The sequence below is a fragment of the Artemia sp. Qi Xiang Cuo genome, chromosome 4 (genome assembly GCF_049724085.1).
Source record: "Artemia sp. Qi Xiang Cuo chromosome 4, ASM4972408v1, whole genome shotgun sequence".
Lineage (NCBI taxonomy): Eukaryota > Metazoa > Arthropoda > Branchiopoda > Anostraca > Artemiidae > Artemia > Artemia sp. Qi Xiang Cuo.
In genome coordinates, this window is record NC_142797.1 from 59,696,056 (window position 1) to 59,716,016 (window position 19,961).

Below are 19,961 nucleotides of genomic sequence, written 5' to 3' on the forward strand. Positions count from 1 at the left end.
TTTGGCTTCTTATGACCCCGTAAAAGATTGAATTTGTAGTTGGAAGTCACTTCAGGATGGAGTATTATCAATTTAAGCTTTACTCGTTTTAAGATTTATTTATTCATTTATATTAGTACCTGTTGCATGTGTTTTGGTATGACTGCCTCATCTTGAGTTTAATGTGGCCTTTACTTAACGTTGAAGAAATTCTTTTTTGCAATTTTTTTCAATTAATTTTTGTTCTTTTTTGATTGCCGAAGTTTGAAGTTTTCCAAAATATCTTATTCCAAAGTAATTTTTACATATATTCATATATTTAAATATAGACATATATGATATTATTCCACTGAGTAATTTAGTTTTGGATTAGAATATTGCTAGTTTTTTTGTGGGGGGGGGGGGTGTGGTCCAGCCAGGGAGGGTCAGGGGTTAGCTCCCATTATCTTTGGCATAAAATATCGTTAAAAAAAATTTGGGCGGGAAGAGGGGAGTCGAGCCACGGATAAGTTTCGGAATAAGATATCGTTAATATATTTTTTTGGAGAGAGACGGGAAGTTGAGCCTTTGAGCGCCAGGGGTAAGATCCCACAATTTTTGGATTAAAATTTCGTTGATAAGTTCATTTGGGGGTGGAGGTTGGGCCACAGAGGGAAGGCCAGGGGTCAGCTCCCATTATTTTTGGAATAAAATATTGTTTTTATTTTTTTGTGCGTAGGAGAGGTCGGGTGATGGAGGGAGGGGCATAGGTAAGCTCCCATGATTTTTGAAATAAAATATCGTTAATAAATTTTTTTTGGGTGGGGGAGATGGGGCCATGAAGGGAGGTCCAGGAGTCACTTCCCATTATTTCGGAATAAAACATCATTTTAAGTTTTCTTCTTCTTTTATTTGGGGGGGGAGGGGGGTGTAGGTCCATCGAGGGAGGGTCAGGTAAGGTGATTTTTAAAATAAAATATCGTTAATAATTTTTTTTTGGTGGGGGGGGGGATGGAGGGAGTGCCAGGTGTCAGCTCCCATGATTTTCGGAAAAAAATCGTTAAAAGATTTTTTGGTGGTGTGGGTTCGTGCCGTTAAAGGAGGGGCAAGGGTCAACTCCCATGACTTTTTGAAAAAAAAAAATCCCGTTAATAGTTGTGAAAATTCCAGTGTTTACAGAATTCCTTGCTCTTGCGGTCTTTGGTACATCGGAAGGACTGATAAATGGCTTATGGATAGAATAACTCAATACTCTACTTCAATTGATAATACTCTTAAAAAGCAGAAAAACAGAAAATTTAGAACCAGCTCTTGCAGAGCATATTGATTACCATCTGGACCATAGCCTACTATTTTACTTATACAAGCTAGTTTAATTCCACATGAAAATGTTGTTTTTCAGCAATACAGAGAGGCTTTTGAGATTTACTCAAAAGATCTGAACAGAGATACTGATGACTTAAGAATAAATGATTCATATTTCAGCTTTCTCAAAAAAGAAGCTAATACTTTAGTCAACTTAAAGATAGACTTTGAATCACCTTCGCATTTACAAAATGAAACACGTCCTAGAACCTTAAGATATGAAAGAGCCTGTGCACGAGATACGATTATTAAAATCAGAAATCAGCTGACATAGGCAATTAACTGTTGGTCAAATGTTTAGCAAATGATTTTTTTCGCAAGACAGTCATTAAGTAGTATCCAATGACAGCAGTCAAAAGTTTTTGGATTTTTCGCTAATTGGGACTCGCCTTCGGAGTTAGGTTTTTGGTTTTAATTCTTCCAATTTTGGCTTTCATTGATTTTTAATTATCTACCATTTTTGATTTTTATTTAATATTTTACTGTTTTGTTTCACGTTGACTCTCTGCATTTTTTTTTGGGGGGGGGGGGGTTTCTTTGTCTTTCCATATTTTTTTGTATTTTCCATGAATTGTTTTTTTCGCACAAAAGAAGAAAGGCGGTTGTCTTCCCGAAATACTACTACTACTAACAACTCACCGCAGCACCAAGCCACACGAGGTCAACACAGCTACGCACGCTCCTCCTCCACCCCAATCTATTCAAAGCCTCCCTTTTTACACCCGCCCACGAAGTACCCATTTCCTTTAAATCTTTCTTTATGACGTCCTTCCACCCCAGACGGGGACGACCTTCTTTCCGTTTTGCCCTAGACGGTTGGCCGAAAAGAACAATTATCGGCAATCTGTCATCCTTCATCCACACAACGTGCCCTATCCACCACAACCTTCCTTTCATTATAGCCCTACAGAGCGGTATTGAACCACATTTTTCGTATAGCCTATTGCTTGAAATATGGTCAGTCAGCCGCGTACCCAGAACAATCCGTAGGCAATTTCTCTGGAAAACATCTAGCAAAGCTTAATCCCCGTTTCGGAGCGCCCATGCTTCAGAGCCATATTTGACCACTGTAATCACTGTAGCTTCTAATTTTCTAATCTTGGTTTGCAGACTTATATTCCTATTCTTCCGGACTTTTTGTACTGTGAAAAAACGCCCTGAACGTTGGCTATTCTACTTTTAACATCTTCACTGCTCCCACCCTCTTTACCAATAATACTACCAAGGTAAGTGAAGCTGCCTACCTGATCAATCTTTTCATTACCCAACGTCACCTTTTCATCTTCACTTATTCCTAGCCTTAGTGACTTAAACATTAATTTTCAAACCAATTCTAGCACCCTGAACTCGCAAAACCTCTAAAACGTCATTCATTTTGCTCAAACTTTCATCTAGGATGCTTAAATCATCGGCATAATCCAAGTCCAGGAGATTTTTTCCTCCCCATTTGATTCCGTGGTCTCCCATTGCCTTTCCTGTGCTCCTTAAAAATAAAGTCCATCAAAATAATCCCTATAAAGGGGGATAGAACACAACACAACCCTGCTTAATTCCTGATTTAATACAAAACCAGCTGCTAACCTCATTTCCTACCTTAACTGCAGCAGTGTTATTCTCGTATATAGCACTAGTCATTTTAATGTATTTGTCTGGTATATCATACAAGGAAAAAACCTTTACTAAAGCTCTTCTATCAACAGAATCGAACGCTTGCTCATAATCTATAAAACTGAGGACCAAAGGTGTTTGAAGGCTCAGGCACTTCTAAATTATTAGCCTAAGAGGGAAAATTTGGTCGTCACATCCTCTACCTTTTTTAAATCCGCACTGTTCTTCTCTTAAAACTTTGTCTACGGCATCTCTCAGTCTAGAAAGTATCATATTACTAAGTATTTTACTACCTACAGAGACCAGACTAATACCTCTATAATTACCATACTCACTTTTATCACCTTTCTTATAATGTGGCTTAATTAAGGTTTTCCCAAAATCGTTAGGTACTTCCCCTTTTTCAAAAATCATATTCATAATCTTCAGTAACTTATTTCTTACCTCAGAGTCACCATATTTAAGAAAATCATTTACCACCCTGTTAGCACCTGGAGCCTTATTATTTTTTAATCCTTTTAGTACTGTTGCTAATTCCTCCTCACAAAACAAATCTTCCTTCACATCCAAGGTATCACAAACTTTTTCATTGTTTATTGTATATAAAATTTTATATTGTTTATTATGGTACGCCAATGTGGCTTAAGAAATTATTTTTATCAAGGAAAATTACTAAATAATGGCTTGTCGAACTTTTGGGAATTTTCCCAAATTGTTGAAGGCCAATTTTATCCAGAATAAAAGTTCTCAGCCCCCCAGTGATTAAACTTTTATATATCTTGCTAAAAATAGGAGTCATTTTATTAGGATACAAATTCATGAAATCAAAGGTGGCTTCCTTTTCAGGGATAGGGGTTATGAAACCCTTTTTCCAATAGTTCATGTACTGGCCTGATATTGTAAGCTTGTTGAATATTTAATACTAGGCAATTAATTTTGTCACTGTTAATGCTATTTACAAATAATTCCGCGAGATATTACCAGTGATAAAAGCCTCAGTTGAAGCATATCGGAATGTTCTATTGTCAATGAACATGTCTTAAATGAAGCCAGCATCTTAAAAGTGCGATATTTGCCTGGACCACGACAACAATGCATTGAATGATGACATTACGGATAAAGAATGTGTAAAAGATGCATACCAAAATCAAAAGTGGCAAAGGTTCTCTACGCTGAAAAGAAAGTACTTGAACAGAGTGATAAAAAAAAAAAATTTGCTCCTCTCCATGATGCCACAGACAAAGAATTTGTTTTTACAAGTTGACTGGTTTTCTTCAAAGAAAAATTTTGCTCTTCTAGTCCAAAACTAGACGGAAACACTTTTTGCGTTGTTTGGCACGAAGGTGTTCAGAAACATGACGGTGAAAGCTTAGCAAGTACATTTGTCAAGGTCATTGAGAACTTCCCGATGTTGAATTTTTTTAGTTAGGGCCCGATAACTGCATAACTTAGAATGAGAATTGGACCCTTTTCACAGCTCTTGCTTCACTTTTAATGGACCATAGCCCCCTGTATGTAAAGGAAATTCGTTATAGGTAAATTATTAGAGGAAAGAATTAACATGACTGTTAATGGTCTTTGCAGTAATATTGGAAATAAATTCTCTGTGGTTGAACAGATAGATGATTCGCAAGTTCTTGCCCGGTTATCAAAGATTCACGACACAAGATAGAACTATTAACAATGCAAATTGAAGATTTGTGAATGTGTAAAAGCGAAAAGAGCATAGGCAAGCGCATGTCCGAAATAGCCATGGTGAAAATATGGATAGTCTTTTTCTACAATGATGGCAGCACTCATATATGGCTGTGAAGCATGGGCATCCCGAAAAGCGAATGGAGATTAGCTAGATGTTTTCTAGAGAAGTTGCCTACGGATTGTCCTGGGTACCCGGCTGACTGACCATATTTCAAACAGTAGGCTGTATGAAAAGTATAGTTCAACTGCGCTTTATAAGGATAGAGTGAGAGAAAGGTTGAGATGGCTTGGGCACGTTCTGTGGATGAAGGATGACAGATTGCTTAAGATTATCCTTTTCGGCCAACCGTCTAGGGCTAAACGGAAAGCATGTCGTCCGCAGTTGGGATGGGAGGATGTCATTAAGAAAGATTTAAGGGAAATAGGAACTTCCTGGGAGAGTGTAAAAAGAGAGGCTTTGAGTAGATTGGGATGGAGGAGGAGCGTGTGTAACTATGTTGGCTTCAGGTGGTTTGGTGCTGCGCTGAGTTGTTAGTGGTAGTAGCAGTTTGCGCCACTTTAAAAAAGGGATTTCTGTGGTTCCATACCAGTGTAAGGTTGCCCCTACTAACAGGGCTAATAAATTTGGTAGCGTGATACAAACTGAGGCGTTGGTAAGAAATCGGTACTCAGAATTCAGTGACAACTGATTTTATTTACAAAAAGAAGATAAAAAGAAAAATATTCTAATTCTGTTTATGTTGACTATTTCCAAACCTCTTCTAGGTCTAGGTCTAATGATCTACTTGTTTAAATCCACCAATGTTTACCGAAAAAAAAGATTAAGTTAATCCTAAGCTAATGAATGTTTCTACTTAAAAGGGTTACACTTGAACAGCTAGTCAAGGCTTGAGTTCTGGGATATTAAAATCCTTTAGATCAAGCTATTTTTGAGCTAAGCTAAGAATAACCGTACTTGCTTTTAATTCAAATTTTAATTAACCAAAACCAAGAAATTTTTTAATTATTTCTTGAAAAGGGTTGTTTATTCCTTTGACCTTATTAAGCTTTAACTTTAGCAGGGAAACTTAATTGAAAATATCTGGACATAAAGGTTTAGAAATTCTTAAGCTGATAATATAGTTCCCCTTTTCCCCTAACCTGCTTGTATAAACATTGAGGTCACCTTTGTATAAACATGCAGTACGGGTTAACGAAATGAAAGAATGATTAAAAGGGAAAGGTGTTCCTCTTCGTATAAACGTCTAAAGATTGCACAAAGGGGGTGTTAATTTATGTTATTGTCCAATAATTCCAATTTTTGGATATAAGGCTCCTTATAAAGTCAAGCTAAGCCTCAAGGGACTTTAGGCTGACAAGGGGAAGCACAAATGGCTCTCCTATCTTTCTCTTCTTGGTTAAGGTTTCCTTTCCCCTTTAAATCCTCAGTTATTCAAAGCTTAAATTTCTGGGAAGAAATTTAATTTGGCTTATTCTAACCTTAAAAATGCTGTTTTGTCCAAATGGCCCAAGCCTTGTCTAGGTGGAAATACTCAAAGCTTAAATTTCTCTTATATACGTATTGAAGTTAAGTGATAGAAACTTTAGATGTTTTCTTCTTATTTTAACCCTTATCTTCAAATTTTTATCCCCAAGGAGAATTTCAGACAGACAGTGGTAACTTATCGTAATTTAGAAAGTAAAACACTGAATCTTTGTTTCCGAGGCAAAACTACCCCATTTGTCTCTCATCCATAAGTTATATTCTTTTTGCTACTTTATCCGTTTAGCGACCTTCCCTTCCTCCTAGCCAATCAACCACCTTTTGTCAAAAGTAGTTTCTTTTCCAGTCTTTCAAGGACTTGCAAAACTGGTCTAAATTAGGTCTTAACATATCACGGGTTCAAAGTTCATTTGATTCTTGGACAAAGAGAAGTTATTTCAAATTCAAGCTAATTTGAAATTGTCGCTATATTTCTGATCTATGAAGCTAAAGGGAATTCCAAGCTTTAATAAAATTGAGCTATGAAATTTACACAAAATAAGGCCTCCTTACACCGGTTAGTGTTGGCGTCCAGCGTTTGGCAGCCGAAGAGATTTAAGATGGTGAAATAGAATCAATAATATACCAATGAATTTGTGTATTTTTTCAACCATTTTACTTACAGTAAACTTTAAAATATGATTTTCATTTCTCACGTCAACGGTTCTTAACATCCATGCTAAAATAATAGAACATTTATGATTTGTTCAAGGCTTCCCAAGGCGAAACTGGGAATGCTAGGTTTTAATAATAATTTATTTTTAACCCAAATCATATACAATAATGACAATTGTGGAGTATAAAGAAAAAAGTAGATAATACACTGCATACATGAGTACATAAAACTAAAAACTTCACAAGAGCAGAGTAACCAAAGAAAAGAAAAACGTTCAAGATAAAAAAAAAAACTATTTGTGACAAAAGAAAGACCAAGAGTTAATACAGCGGACCAGGACTTAAAGGAGCATCATTTAATAATTTAAACCTTCATATTTGAGATGCTTGAATATTACCTCTTCATAAATATAACGAATTTAAATTACTATTGCGGAAAAAAATATAAAACCAACAACTTCAACAACACTTCAAACAACAACAAAAAAGAACAAAAACTACAGCAAACGAGTAAGGTCATTGTGGGCTGGCTTATATGTAGACTGGGGTAGTTTGCCGGCAAGTTCCGTAAGCCTTGACCTAATATCCGGAAGACCGTAAACAGATATGAGATTCCGATTTCTATACTATGGAGGCAGATAGAATAGAAAGCGGGAAAACCGGAAAAAATATGAATGAAGCGATCTGATGTCCTTTTGGTGAAAAATAGGGTAAATTCCAGACAGAAACAAAACCGAGTGGTCTGTAAAATACCGAATATAATTGAGCAAGAGACTTTCTATTGTATCTACCTCGATTTGCAACGATTTTAGAATAACTTAACTGAATTTTCTTCTTGTAATCAGTGACGACGAGCTTTCGGAAACATCTTAGTGTTTTACTAATATTGATACCCAGCCACCGGAAAGAAGGAACCGACGGGACAGAAAAAGATCCTCAAACTAGTGGGGTCGTATTATTACTATTAACTGAGAGATATTCACACTTTGAAAGATTAAGAGAAAGTCCAATGGTATGAAGTTTAGATGTTATTGTTGAAATAGACAGGGAAAGCCCCTTTTTAGTCTTGCTGATCAAAAGGATATCATCTGCATAATAAAGATAAGAGATGTTAACGGAATTAAGAATACAAGTGGGTGGGATAGAAGAAAGAACAGATGATATACGAAATTTAAAAATGAAAGGAGAAAGTACGGCATCCTGCCGAACCCCACGCCGTACTGGAATTTTGCTTTCGGAAACACTCATGTCCGTTTTAATCCGCAAAAAAAATTGGAATACCAATATCTAAGAAGAAAAATTACCGAAATGCTCATAACGTGACTAAAAAGGGAAAAAATAGCTTGGGAATGGATAACGGTGGCAAAGGCCATGGAGAGATCCAAGGCGCATAAATGTAACTCGAATCCATTATTAGTTGCTTCAGTAGGGGCATTGACCAGAACTCGATATACTTGCTGGCAGCCTACCCCAAGTGAAAACCTGATCTGGTTTTCACCAAAGCATACCGTAGAGGTAACTGGAGGGAGGAGAAGATACTCGCAAATCTTGCTTATATTGCAAAAAACCGTAATGGACCTGCATGATGCACACTCATTCGGAATTTTTCCTTTTTTCAAAATTGTGATCATTCTTCCGCGCAAAAAACTTTCACGCATAACCGCCATGTATAAACACATTTAGGAACGAAGTTGTCAATATTGTGCAAGAGGTGGACAACAAAGACACAGCAGCAACATTTTAAGAAATTTAAAATAAATTTCTTGTGAATTATTATCTCGATTTATCAGTAGTTGTACCGAACCAATCGTACTCAAATCCTCCTCAGGGCCATACTGTGGTGTTTCTTTTGTGGATGGTGAAGTTTTCCCCACAGTAGAGTGCAGACGGTCTGTTACCATTGTAATATCCTTTCTTGTTTTAGTTTAAAGCTTATTCCAATAGGCAATGCTTAGAAGTCCTCCAAAAAAAAAGTCCCCCCAGATCCCACCCAAAATACCAGTGAAATTGATACCCTTCTTGGCTGGTCAAGCTCATTATCACTAAGTTCACATGATAGCTCCAATTCTGAGAATAGGACAATGATCAGTGTAGGGGCTAATGTCACTATAAATGATGATAATGGCTTTCAAGAGGTCCTTTCTAGAAACTCTAAAAAAAGGGAAAAAATCTCCTTTATCAACAGCGTTTCCCGCCTCTCTTCCAAAGATCCTCCCTACATAAACTTAAGAATTTATCTTAAAATATCTAGTTATGACTCTTTAGAAATAAAAAAAATTACTGCAATAAGAGTTAAAATTATCAAATTTCTAAAATCAATGTTTTCTCTTAATATTCACCGTGATGGATCTTTGCTAATAGCTGTCCAAGATCAGAAATCAGCAGACACAATAATTAATCTAAAATCCCTTCTGAATACCCCAATTAATGCATCCAAATGGAACCCAAAACAATCCCCAGCAAAAACAGTAGTTTATAATGTTCCCCCAGAAATACCCATTCAGGAGTTAAAAGAAGGGCTCTCAGATAGGGCTGGCAACACAATACCAGTTGAAGATGTTACCCAACTTGGCAAATCTAACTCCAATGGCCTAAAAACAAATATATCTTTCTCATTGACACTGAAGGAAAAAATTATCATCCCAGAAAAGTTATCCCTATTTTGGCAAATCGAACTACACAGGGGATACAAATCAAAGGCCATCGAGTGCCAGAAATGTTTCAAACTGGGAAAAAAACTAAAAAAATGCAATGAAATTTTCCTAGCGTGTAGTAATTGTAAAGCATTCCATCCTAAAGAGTTGAGAACCTGCAACAATACTCAGCCTACATGTATCAATTGCAAAGGCTCACATGAATCTACCAATAAATCACTATGCCCTGCATATAAGAAAAGAGCACTAACACTCCAAATAGCAACAGAGAAGGCAATTTCATACCCCTTTGCCGCAATGGAAGCAAATGCTGCCCAAGAATACCAAATAAAGCCCATAATGAAACCAACCAAAACCCCCAAGTCAAACACGGCCCATGCGGCAAATACCCTTTATAAAAAACCATCCGCTAAGCCCCCTAGCTCACATCCCTATCAGAAGGAATCACTAAGACACCACGCCTCCTTGTCCATTGAGATCAGGTCAGCCTGGTCCCCCCCCCCTCCCAAGAAGAAACAAACCATAAACATTACCGGGAATTAATCCCTTAATTGACAAACAGGATGCAAAACTAAACATGCAATCCCCAAATATATGCTTATTCATTCTAAACTGTAATGCAGTCGAGGCCATGAATATACATCAACTACAGAAAACAAAAATCATTGCAGAATTGGCAAAAATCTACATCCCTGATGATATGCTCATTCAAGCAAAAAAAGATCTTGCTTTACTATTAACAAAGCTGAACATTGATACACAGTCATATGAAATAAACCAGCAAATAAAGCTGGTAAGTTCATTGAGCGTATGACTTCAAATAATATTGAATTAGCTGTTGCTACCCCTCCAAACCTGAAAACATATTTCAACCCCAAAAGTGGCAGATTCTCTACAATTGAACTACAAATTGTGTCATTAAATATTTTGAATAAAATTTATATAAATAAAATTGATAGTCTATGTACTGACCACTTTGCTATTGTTTGCTCCCTAAATGAGCCTGCTGAAACTTTATCACATACCTCCAGATATGTCAACACTAAAGCAAATTGGCCTATGTTCCAAAATAAGCTAAATGATGAAGTTACAAGTTTCACCCAAAATTCATGCATTTCAAACACAACAGTTGACACCCATGCTGAAGTTTTGGCATCTTTACTAATAGATATAGCTAATCATGCTATCCCAAGGACAACACCCAGGAAAACCTTCCCTAAACACATTCCCAAAGCATGGTGGACAAATGAGTGTCAAAATAAATGGAGAACAAAAAAGGCAGTTAGGAGAACATTCATAAGAAAAACCATCATCCCCTGCATATTTAAAAAAATTACAAGCAGATTGAAATCTAAAAATGACTATAATAAATGCTAAATATAACTACTGGAATAATTTTGCAAACAATCTCTCCAGAGAAACACATGAGCCAATTATACATAAAGTTATAAGCCACATCTGTGGGTAAAAGACTTCACCCATTCCACTCCTGTATGAGCTTATACATAATAATACCCATTATGACAATGATAATGAAAAAGCTAAGCTATTTGCCACTCTTTTTGTTAATAAGCTAACATCAAATAATTGCAGCAAAATATCCCCAATCCCTATGAACCCAAGTTACCAACCACGACCAGGATCTGAGTATATAACCAGCCCATTTTCAATCCAGGCAATGAATAATGCAATACAACATATTAGGACCAAGACTAGCGGCAGCTATGACAATATACACCCTACATGGATAATGAATCTCACCCCTTCATACAAACAGGAACTTCTAAATTGTTATAATCAGGCTTTGGCTTCATCTATGTTCCCCAATAACTGGATATGATCGTCCTTCCTACCAATTCTAAAGAAAAATAAACCCAAAAATAGCCCTGAGTCTTATGGGTCCATAATGATTAATCCTGTGATGGGGAAAATAATGGAGAAAATGATATATTACCGACTCCTCTGGTTTCTTGAAAAAAATAATATGATCCCTCAAACTCAAACTGGTTTCAGGAAACACCACTTCTCAACAAAATGCTTTCATATTGCTAACAAATGCAATAAATGAATCATTCTCAAAAAATAATGTCCTAGTTGCAGCTTTCCTAAATTTTGAAGGGGCATATGACTATGTGAACCACCAAATCCTTTTAAACAAACTTGCAAACCTTTGACTACCCCCTAGGCTGGTATCTTTCATAGAATTGCGAAGTTTCATTGTTTGTGTAGGTTCAGCCTCTTCACCCCAAAAGACAATAACCAAAGGCCTTCCTCAGGGTGCAGTCCTCAGCTGCCTCCTCTTTGCCCTATATCTCTGGGACATGAACCTCCCCACACGAATCTACAATATGCTGACGATCTGGTGCTATGGTCATCTGGCAACACCTTTGAGATATCACAATCAAAGCTGCAAAAGACACTTTTCCAATTTGAAAAATTCTCTCAACATTCAGATTTACCCATTGCACCTACCAAGTCAAAAATAATCAAATTTCACCGAAAGCGAAATCATGTTAATGCAAAACTAACTCTAAATGGAACATCTATTCCAGAAGATAATCATATTAATTACCAAGGTCTCATGCTCGACCAAAAACTTAATTTCTACATCCACATTTCAAACACAATAAAAAAATGCTATAGGAAACAAATATACTAAAAAGACTTCTTTCCACACCCTGGGGATGTAAGGAGAAAACCTTACTCCAGTTTTATAAATCACATGTAAGACCCCATATTGACTATGGGCTCATCGTCTATAGTGCATGTGCAAAGACCCAGATGCAAAACATTGAAACAATACAAAATGATATAATATGTCTCATATTTGGTCTTAGGAATCCCAAAAGCACCAAGTTTCTGCTTATGGAGAGTGGATTATCAACAATAAGGGAGAGAAGTAGCTTTCTCTTAACAAAACAACTTAAAAAAATTGAATCCAATTTTCACACACCCTACATAATTGGTTAAGAAATCCAACCATGTATAGAGGCACTGCAGATGGGTTATTCAGATAGAAGTTCCCCGTACCGGCAAAGTCTATTGCACATACTTTACCCCAATCCCCTCCATGGAATTGGTCAATTCCCATAATAAATACTGATTTCTCAAAGTGGAATAAAGATTTAACCCCTATTGCTTTTGTCCAGAAAAAATTTGCTGAAGTTAATACAACTACCTCTGAAAATCCCTTCCAAATATTCTTTGATGTGTCAAAAAAGAATGAGTAGGCAGCAAGCGGTGCTTTCCTTCATCACCTAGAAATTGCAATGGGCGAGAGATTATAATAATGTATCTATAATGTCTGCTGAGTTAAATGCCATAATCATGGCATTAAAACACCTTATGGAAAACCAACTTTTGATTGATAATTCAAATAAAATTATAGAGTATTCCGATTCTTTATCATGCCTTGAGTTGCTGGCCTCATCTCCACAGTATAAGCTGGACACTGACATTTACCATTGTCCCAGTATTATGGAAAATCTTGCTTCAAGTGGCATAAGAACTTATTTTCAGTATATTCCTAGCCACTCTGGTATAATTGGTAATCATCAGGTTGATGAAATAGCAAAAAATTTAATAAATATTGACCAGCCAAGTGGGAGACCAATCTCCATTAGAGATATTTACCAATGGAGACTATCAGATACTAATATTAGTAATAATAATCCTAGCCTTTCCCCTTTTCCCAATAAGTATTTTTCTAAAATTTATCATAGAATTCGTTCTGGAACAAATGGACTAAATTTTCTTGCATTCTCGAATAAGTTTCCTAATTCAAGTGGTTCAATTCCCCTGTCCCCTCTTTGCAGGCATTGTAATATGAATAATGAAACAATTGACTATTGCCCATTTGAATGTAATATGCTGACGTTGGCACAACATACCTTGCTTTGTAAACTGTTAAAATGCTTCAAACACCACAAAATCTCACTATCAGCCAAGGGCCTAGCCAACTATACCTGCACACAGAGCATAGAAATCGACATCTATCATCTTATATTTGAACTCCTAGAGTCGAAAGATCTACTGAAAGATATCTGAAAATATTTAATAAATAAAAGGCGATCAAGCCAGTAGCTCTGTAGCCCACAGAGTGAAGCAAAAGGAAAAGGGCTAAATAGTATTACTGAAAAGCCCGCCTGCTGTTAAATAAAAGAAGAATCAAACTTTAGGTGTTTGGCACTTATGCAATCATCCCTGTCAGTAGAACTTGACTTGAGCTTCTTTATAGCTAGTACCACCGAAGATAAATAAACTATCTTCCCCTACATTTATCCACTATATTCCTGGTTTTGCCCCATCTTTCTTCAAAATCCTTCGGAAAAACTATGGTTCGTTTACACATTGCGGAAATTCATGCGGATTTAGCAATCCGTGAGGAAATTCCGTCCGTTTTCGGGCTAAAAAAATCTTTAGCTTTCCGCAACGTTTTGGTCAAATCAGGACAGAATCTTGGCAAGATTTTTAAATGAATAAAATCATAAATATGGATTATCAAAACTAAATGGTCTTATAACTTTGATTCAATGCATCCCCAGCTTCTATGATCTTGCGCACCGAGGCTATAAGAAAACTAAGAAAAACGGTGTCATTTGGCTCTCTATAGCTCAACAGCTTTCAGAAGAGGGTAAGAACATAGGTCACGCTCACAGACAAGAGGTATGTAATTGCGAGATGGGACGGATGGACATCTGTATGATAATACTTCTTGTCTGTGGTCACGCTGATGCAATAATTTGAAATCTTTGCCTTAAGCTAAGTTCTCACTGCCCAGATTGCTGTTCTCACTGACCAGAAATCTGGTCAGATTTTCGTCTCCAGAATTCTGGCCAGATTTTTTTCCCAGATTTTACTGTTTTCTGACCAGATTTTTCGATCAGATCGAGTTTGATATTTTCTGGCCAGAAAAAAAATCTGGTCAGATTTTAGCCTTAAAAGTAGTTCAAAGCATGGTTGATGTAGCTGAAGAACAAGCAGATATTTAAAGATCACTCAGAAAACGACAACCACCAACCAAGATCAAGGTAAAAAACTGAAGAAGCTGACTTCACAAGAATATTAGAGAAAAATTCATTGGAGATACATGAGAAGGTGTAGATTAGTTCCCCATGATAAAAACAACTTTTTTCTTACTGTATTTTATTTAGTCAATTGGGCTGTAAAGTTGCACAGATAGCCTACTGTCCAGTAGAAGCAGGGTATAAGCAGCTCACTTCTTACTGTATATCCCAGTTCTATTGGTAGGGCCTCTGTACCCCACACTATAGTGGGAACTAAACTGCACCTTTATTTAGGTAACCTGACTTTGTAGAAGTAGAGCTCAATCAGTCTAGTACAGAAATATGATGGGGAGAAAAGGCCATAAATGTTTCAGCAAATTCAAAAGTTACAGGACTCTCTTAAATTATAAAATTGTCACAGGTTTGAGATGACATCATAATCATAAATCTAATGCTCCATCACATTAATCGATGAAGATAGTAGTTAGGCAGAAATCAGAATGCGCCAGGGGTGTTGCATTGGGGGTGTGTAGGGGGGAGGGATGCAGCACCCCTGGTGCTACCTTTAGAACACGAGTTTCTAGGAACCTCTTAACACCAATAAGTTGTTTTTTTTTCAATGGTAGCTAATTTGCTAATTAGTAAGGTCATTAGCTAATTTCAGATATTTTAAAAGAACACCAGTTTCTAGGAACCTCTTAAAACCAATTACTTTTTTTACATAAAAATTTGTTTCAGAGGCAACTGGCGAGTGAGTTCCAACCCAGTTACCATGGTAATCTACCATAGTAAGCTCCTTACCCTGCAGAGCAGCATGGTAAACAAAAAGTTACTATGGTAACTAAAATCAAGGGAAAAATGTCAGGTTGGAACAATAGTCATGGTAACTCTATGGTAAGGAGAAGAAGGTTGGAACGGATTTGCTAACTTTTTTTTCATGTTTGCTTACCATGGTGAGTAGGTCGGAACTCAGCATAAGTCAACTGATATTACAATATATACTGTAAATATGTTATAATGTAATAATATAATAGTGTAATCTGTACCCTTTTTTCTTTTTAGGCATAAGAACCAGAGCTGAAGCCAGCTGGTACCTTGCAAACCCCTAGGATACCATTATCGTCATGGAGGACAAAATAAAATGGTCTGACAGTGACATTGAACTCCTTGTCAACACCTGTATCAACTATCCATGGCTATGGGATTCTTCTAGAGAAGACTTCAAAGATTGTAGGAAGAAGAAAAACTCTTTTGCAGCCATGGCAGAATCCGGGATTTTGTTTTCAGATTATGGACTGCCTGTTCAGAATCTTGCATACATTTTGAAGAAAAAGTTTGACATTCTAAGAGATACTTATATGAAGTGTAGACGCAGTGAAAAAGGTAAAAGTGGAGATGGTGCAAAAGTAAACAGAAAAACATGGAAGTATTTCCACCTTTTCAGCTTCATGACAGAGTCGGGTCAGCTAAGAAAAACTGTGGACAACATGACTGAGCCTCTGCAGATTGCTTCTGTTAGTGAAACTTTGACCAGGATAGATACTTCAATTGATGATGAAGACGAATTTACTCAGCATATAGAATTGAGCTCAGAAGAGTTTGAGCAGACAGCAGAATCTCTTTTTCAGCCGTCAAAAAGAGCTAGGATAAACTCCGCGGAGAATCAGCAGTCTGAAACCTCATCATCATGTATGTCACCTTTAGCTCCCATCCAGCCTGAACGAAAGCGCAAAACATCCCAAGAGCCATGTGGTAGTAGTGGAGGTAACAAGACTCAGAATACTCCTGGAGGTAGCCAGGCACATACAGACATTGACCAAGAAATTGTCAAAGCTCTTTCGTCTTTACAAGAGAAAAAAACACCCAACTTACATTTTAGCCAGTACATCTGTAGCGTGTTGAACGGTTTGCCAAAAAAAGCACAAGCAGCGGCACGTCATGAAATTTCTGAAGTGCTTAAAAAATATGAAAGTGATGACCAGGAAATGAGTAATGTGTTTGTGTAATTTCTTAGTTTACAACTAGACTCTATGGTTGATTAGACCTATGTTTGGCAATCCTGCTATGGTTCAGATATACAAAGACATGCTTCAAAGGCAAGTGAGTTAGAGCGGCTTATGGCTATGCAGCAGAGCATTCAAAAGCGGTAGGAAAGTATATTGAAAAAACTAGTGCCTATGTAGAAGAATAGTATCCATATAAATTCATTTCAGTGCAGTTCTTTGCTCTGAGTTTTATCAGTATGCAAAATCTCAATACCCCAACATTTTCTACTGCACTCACTCATGCTTAGCTCTTTTTTCTACTTTCGAATGCTTGTTATAGTGGACGAGCTCGGATGCTGCATAACTACCGTATCCGTTTTTTTCTTTTTTTCCTCTGTCAAGACTTCCGTAGTGCAAATATTGATGCCTTGACGTATTCAAAAGTTGGATATAGATTAAGGGCGAAATCGAAAGTTTTTTTTACAGCCGGTTGTTTCGAAAATCTTCATTTTTACTTTACGACAGTGGCTAAAGACATGGAAATTGTGCACTTTCTTTTTTTTTATCTTTTTTTTTAAGGCGAGAAAATTTCAGTGTCAAGTATGTCCACTTTTTCACGCCATATTCTTTCCAAAACAGATTGTGCCTAACGTAGCGGCTTAGAAAGAAAAGCGGTTTTGGGGAGAGTAACGAAATATGTTTATGGATTCTAAAAATGAACAAACAAATTTAAGGCCTAAACAGTCGTTGAATTAGTTGAGATAAGTTTTTGCTGGAAACTATGCATCTGGATTGCAAGCTAGGCAATAAATTTAATGGTATTCAGCGCTTCGCGTTAACTTTGGTTTCTCAACGGAAAGATTACGGTTCAGAAGTGTTATAACTGTGTCGCACATTGACCCAAACATTTATGTATAGCTTGTGCTTTGTACTTTGTACTATACTTGTGCTTTACTGAAAGTTAGTTTTTATCTCAGTATTAAACAGTATTTTATCTCACTATTAGAAAAAATAGTCGCTATTTAACAGTTGCCAGTCATTACTATCAATTATCCTCCCCTGAACCCATGCAGCATATTTATCTGATAAATTTACCAGCAATATATTGAAAGCAGGAAAATCCACCAGAAAAAGCGAAATAAGCCGTTTTTACTATAGACTTTAATCTTTACTATAAAAAAGTAACTAAACTACAGCCAGAAATAGACGCACACATTTACACATTCATTTCTGATAGTTAATCACACAACTTTGAGTGTGATAAGTTTGCATACAGCCTGCTGCTACAACACAACACTGACCTACTCAGGAATGCGGCCTTGACTCACTCTACTCAGCTGCCAAGGAACACTTCCTTCTGGCGTCATGAAGTAGTCTCGAAATTTGTCACGGGCATGTTTGGCAGCTTCAGCTGGGTTTCGTGCTGCTGTTGAGACAATTGGTAACAGCCCATTTACTTGCTCTTGTCTCCACTGCCCCAATGTTATAACACCGTCAGTTTCTGTGTCAACGAAGTTAGCACTAACATACCTCGAGTGTCTCCGTGGAGTTGTAAGATCTTCGGTACGCAAGTAATTATGTAGGCAAACACAAGTGCGTATGACCTTGTCAATATTCTCAGGCTTTGCATTAATTGCTTCTCTGAATATCCTCCACTTGGCACCAAGAATTCCAAATGCATTTTCTATTATCCTTCGTGCACGAGAAAGCCTGTAATTGAAAATTTCCTCTGGTACTGGAAGGTGATCACCAGGATAGGGTCTAAGTAAGTTTGTTTTCAAGGGGAAAGCTGCGTCTCCAACAATCACATATGGTAAGTAGGTGGCATTTCCTGTATCAGTCGTATCACTGCCTGGAAGATCTAAAGTACCGGCAATCACTTTCTTACCAAGAGTTGAATTGCCAAACACAGAACCATCACTTTGCCGGCCATAACTGCCTATGTCAACATAGACAAATCGATAGTTAGCATCGCACATAGCCATCAACACTATGCTGTGGAACTGCTTGTAGTTGAAATATTGTGACCCCGAATTCGGTGGAGCCTGGATTCTAATGTGCTTCCCATCAATAGCTCCAACACAGTGTGGGAAGTTCCATTTTACTGCAAACTCATGGGAAATTTCCTTCCACTCAGATTGCTCACTGGGAAATCGTAGAAATAATGGGGACAGTACTTGGCAGATTGCATCCATAGTGTTCCAAATAATTTGGTTGGCAATCGACCTTCCCAGGTAATATGTGAAGCTTTGGTTTCTCTGTGTACCACCAGCTGCAAGATGTCTTAATGTCACTTCAAGCCTTTCATTAGGTCATATAGCTGCTCTGAAGTTTGTATTTTGTCTTGCAATATATGGTGTAACCAGACCAAGCAGGTTATCAAATTGCTTAGGTGACATTCTGAAATAGTCATGAAACCAATCTGCATCTTTCAAACGCAGGTTATTGATTAGTAGGTTTGAAGCACCATTTTCACTTCTCATTTTTAAAAAGTCTCTGACCCAAAATTTTCTTTTTCTCATAGTCTCTGAGGCTTGTAGGCCTTGTCTCGTCTTTCTCCTTCGAAGGAAGCACAAGAGCAAAATAGTTGTAGCCACATGATCCATTTTTTGAATCTTACACCGATTTTTCCGCTGGCCAGAAAAAAAAAAATATGTCCAGAAAAATTATCTGGACAGTGAGAACTGAATTCCGGTGTGAACATGCGGAATTCCCAGATTTTTTTTCTGGACAGAAAAAAAATCTGCCCAGAAAAAAAATCTGGGCAGTGAGAACCAGTCTTTAAACGCAGCGTTATTTTAGCCATAGTTCGAACAGAAACGGACGGATTTCCGCATGGATTTCCGCAATGTGAAAACGTATGAAAAAAGGCTTTCAGCTTTTTAAGCCGTTTCTTCCAAACCTAAATATTTTATTCAAATAGAAAATTAATCAATTTTTTACTGGTAAACTTCTATTTTTAATTCCACTTAGTTGATGTGCTTTTGGCTTTGTCGATTCAGCTTGGAATTGCTGGAAGTTGATTTGGTTGTAAGCCAGGGTAGGAATCAAGTTACCAGGATGAAGTTATCTCCTGGCTCCCATCTCCGGGTTTATCTCCCTGACCTAAAATTGCTTACCCTATAGCTCTGAAAATAAAAATTATCCTTAAAAAAAACTGCTGAAACTTACAGCTCTCAACTGATACAAAATTTTTGAATTTTTTTGCTGTTTTTGATATTTTACTTAAAAGTACAAATATAAGCGTGAACTTAAAATTAATGACTGAAATATTTTTTTTGACAGAATTTTTCATTGTTATTTGGAATTCCTTTGTTAGGTGCTTTCAAATGAGGTGTTACATGACTATATTAAAAAAAATATTATTTTAACTGTTAGGCCTATTGAGGTGGAGGCAAACAAATTTTGTTGCTTAATTTTTTAATCAAAAGCTATAAATCAGCAAATAATTTGAAAGATATCTTTATTCTAAACTTTTTTCAAGCGTTTTTTTCTACATAAAACATAAAACGGCCCCATAAATCCTCTTTTGCCTCCCATCTCCCCTTTC

At 37.0% G+C, this 19,961-nt stretch overlaps 2 protein-coding genes across 6 annotated transcripts in view; one reads left to right on the forward strand and one right to left on the reverse strand.

Annotated features, from left to right (window-relative positions):
- LOC148953284 (uncharacterized) overlaps positions 1-13,443 on the reverse strand; it is a 239,439-nt gene extending 225,996 nt beyond the window's left edge. Inside the window, exon 1 of the mRNA XM_089087917.1 lies at positions 13,386-13,443. Within this exon, the coding sequence (XP_088944043.1) occupies positions 13,386-13,419 (34 nt within the window). The 5' untranslated portion in view covers positions 13,420-13,443. The remainder of the gene's footprint in view (positions 1-13,385) is intronic.
- Positions 13,444-13,940: 497 nt separating this feature from the next.
- LOC148953286 (uncharacterized) overlaps positions 13,941-19,961 on the forward strand; it is a 148,876-nt gene continuing 142,855 nt past the window's right edge. The window contains exon 1 of one of the 5 annotated variants that reach the window (XM_089088458.1): positions 13,941-14,053. The gene's annotated coding sequence lies outside the window, so the exon portion shown is untranslated. Of the gene's footprint in view, positions 14,054-19,250; positions 19,452-19,961 lie in introns of those variants that run through there. The other 4 variants (XM_089088457.1, XM_089088453.1, XM_089088456.1 and 1 more) reach the window with 4 other exon arrangements.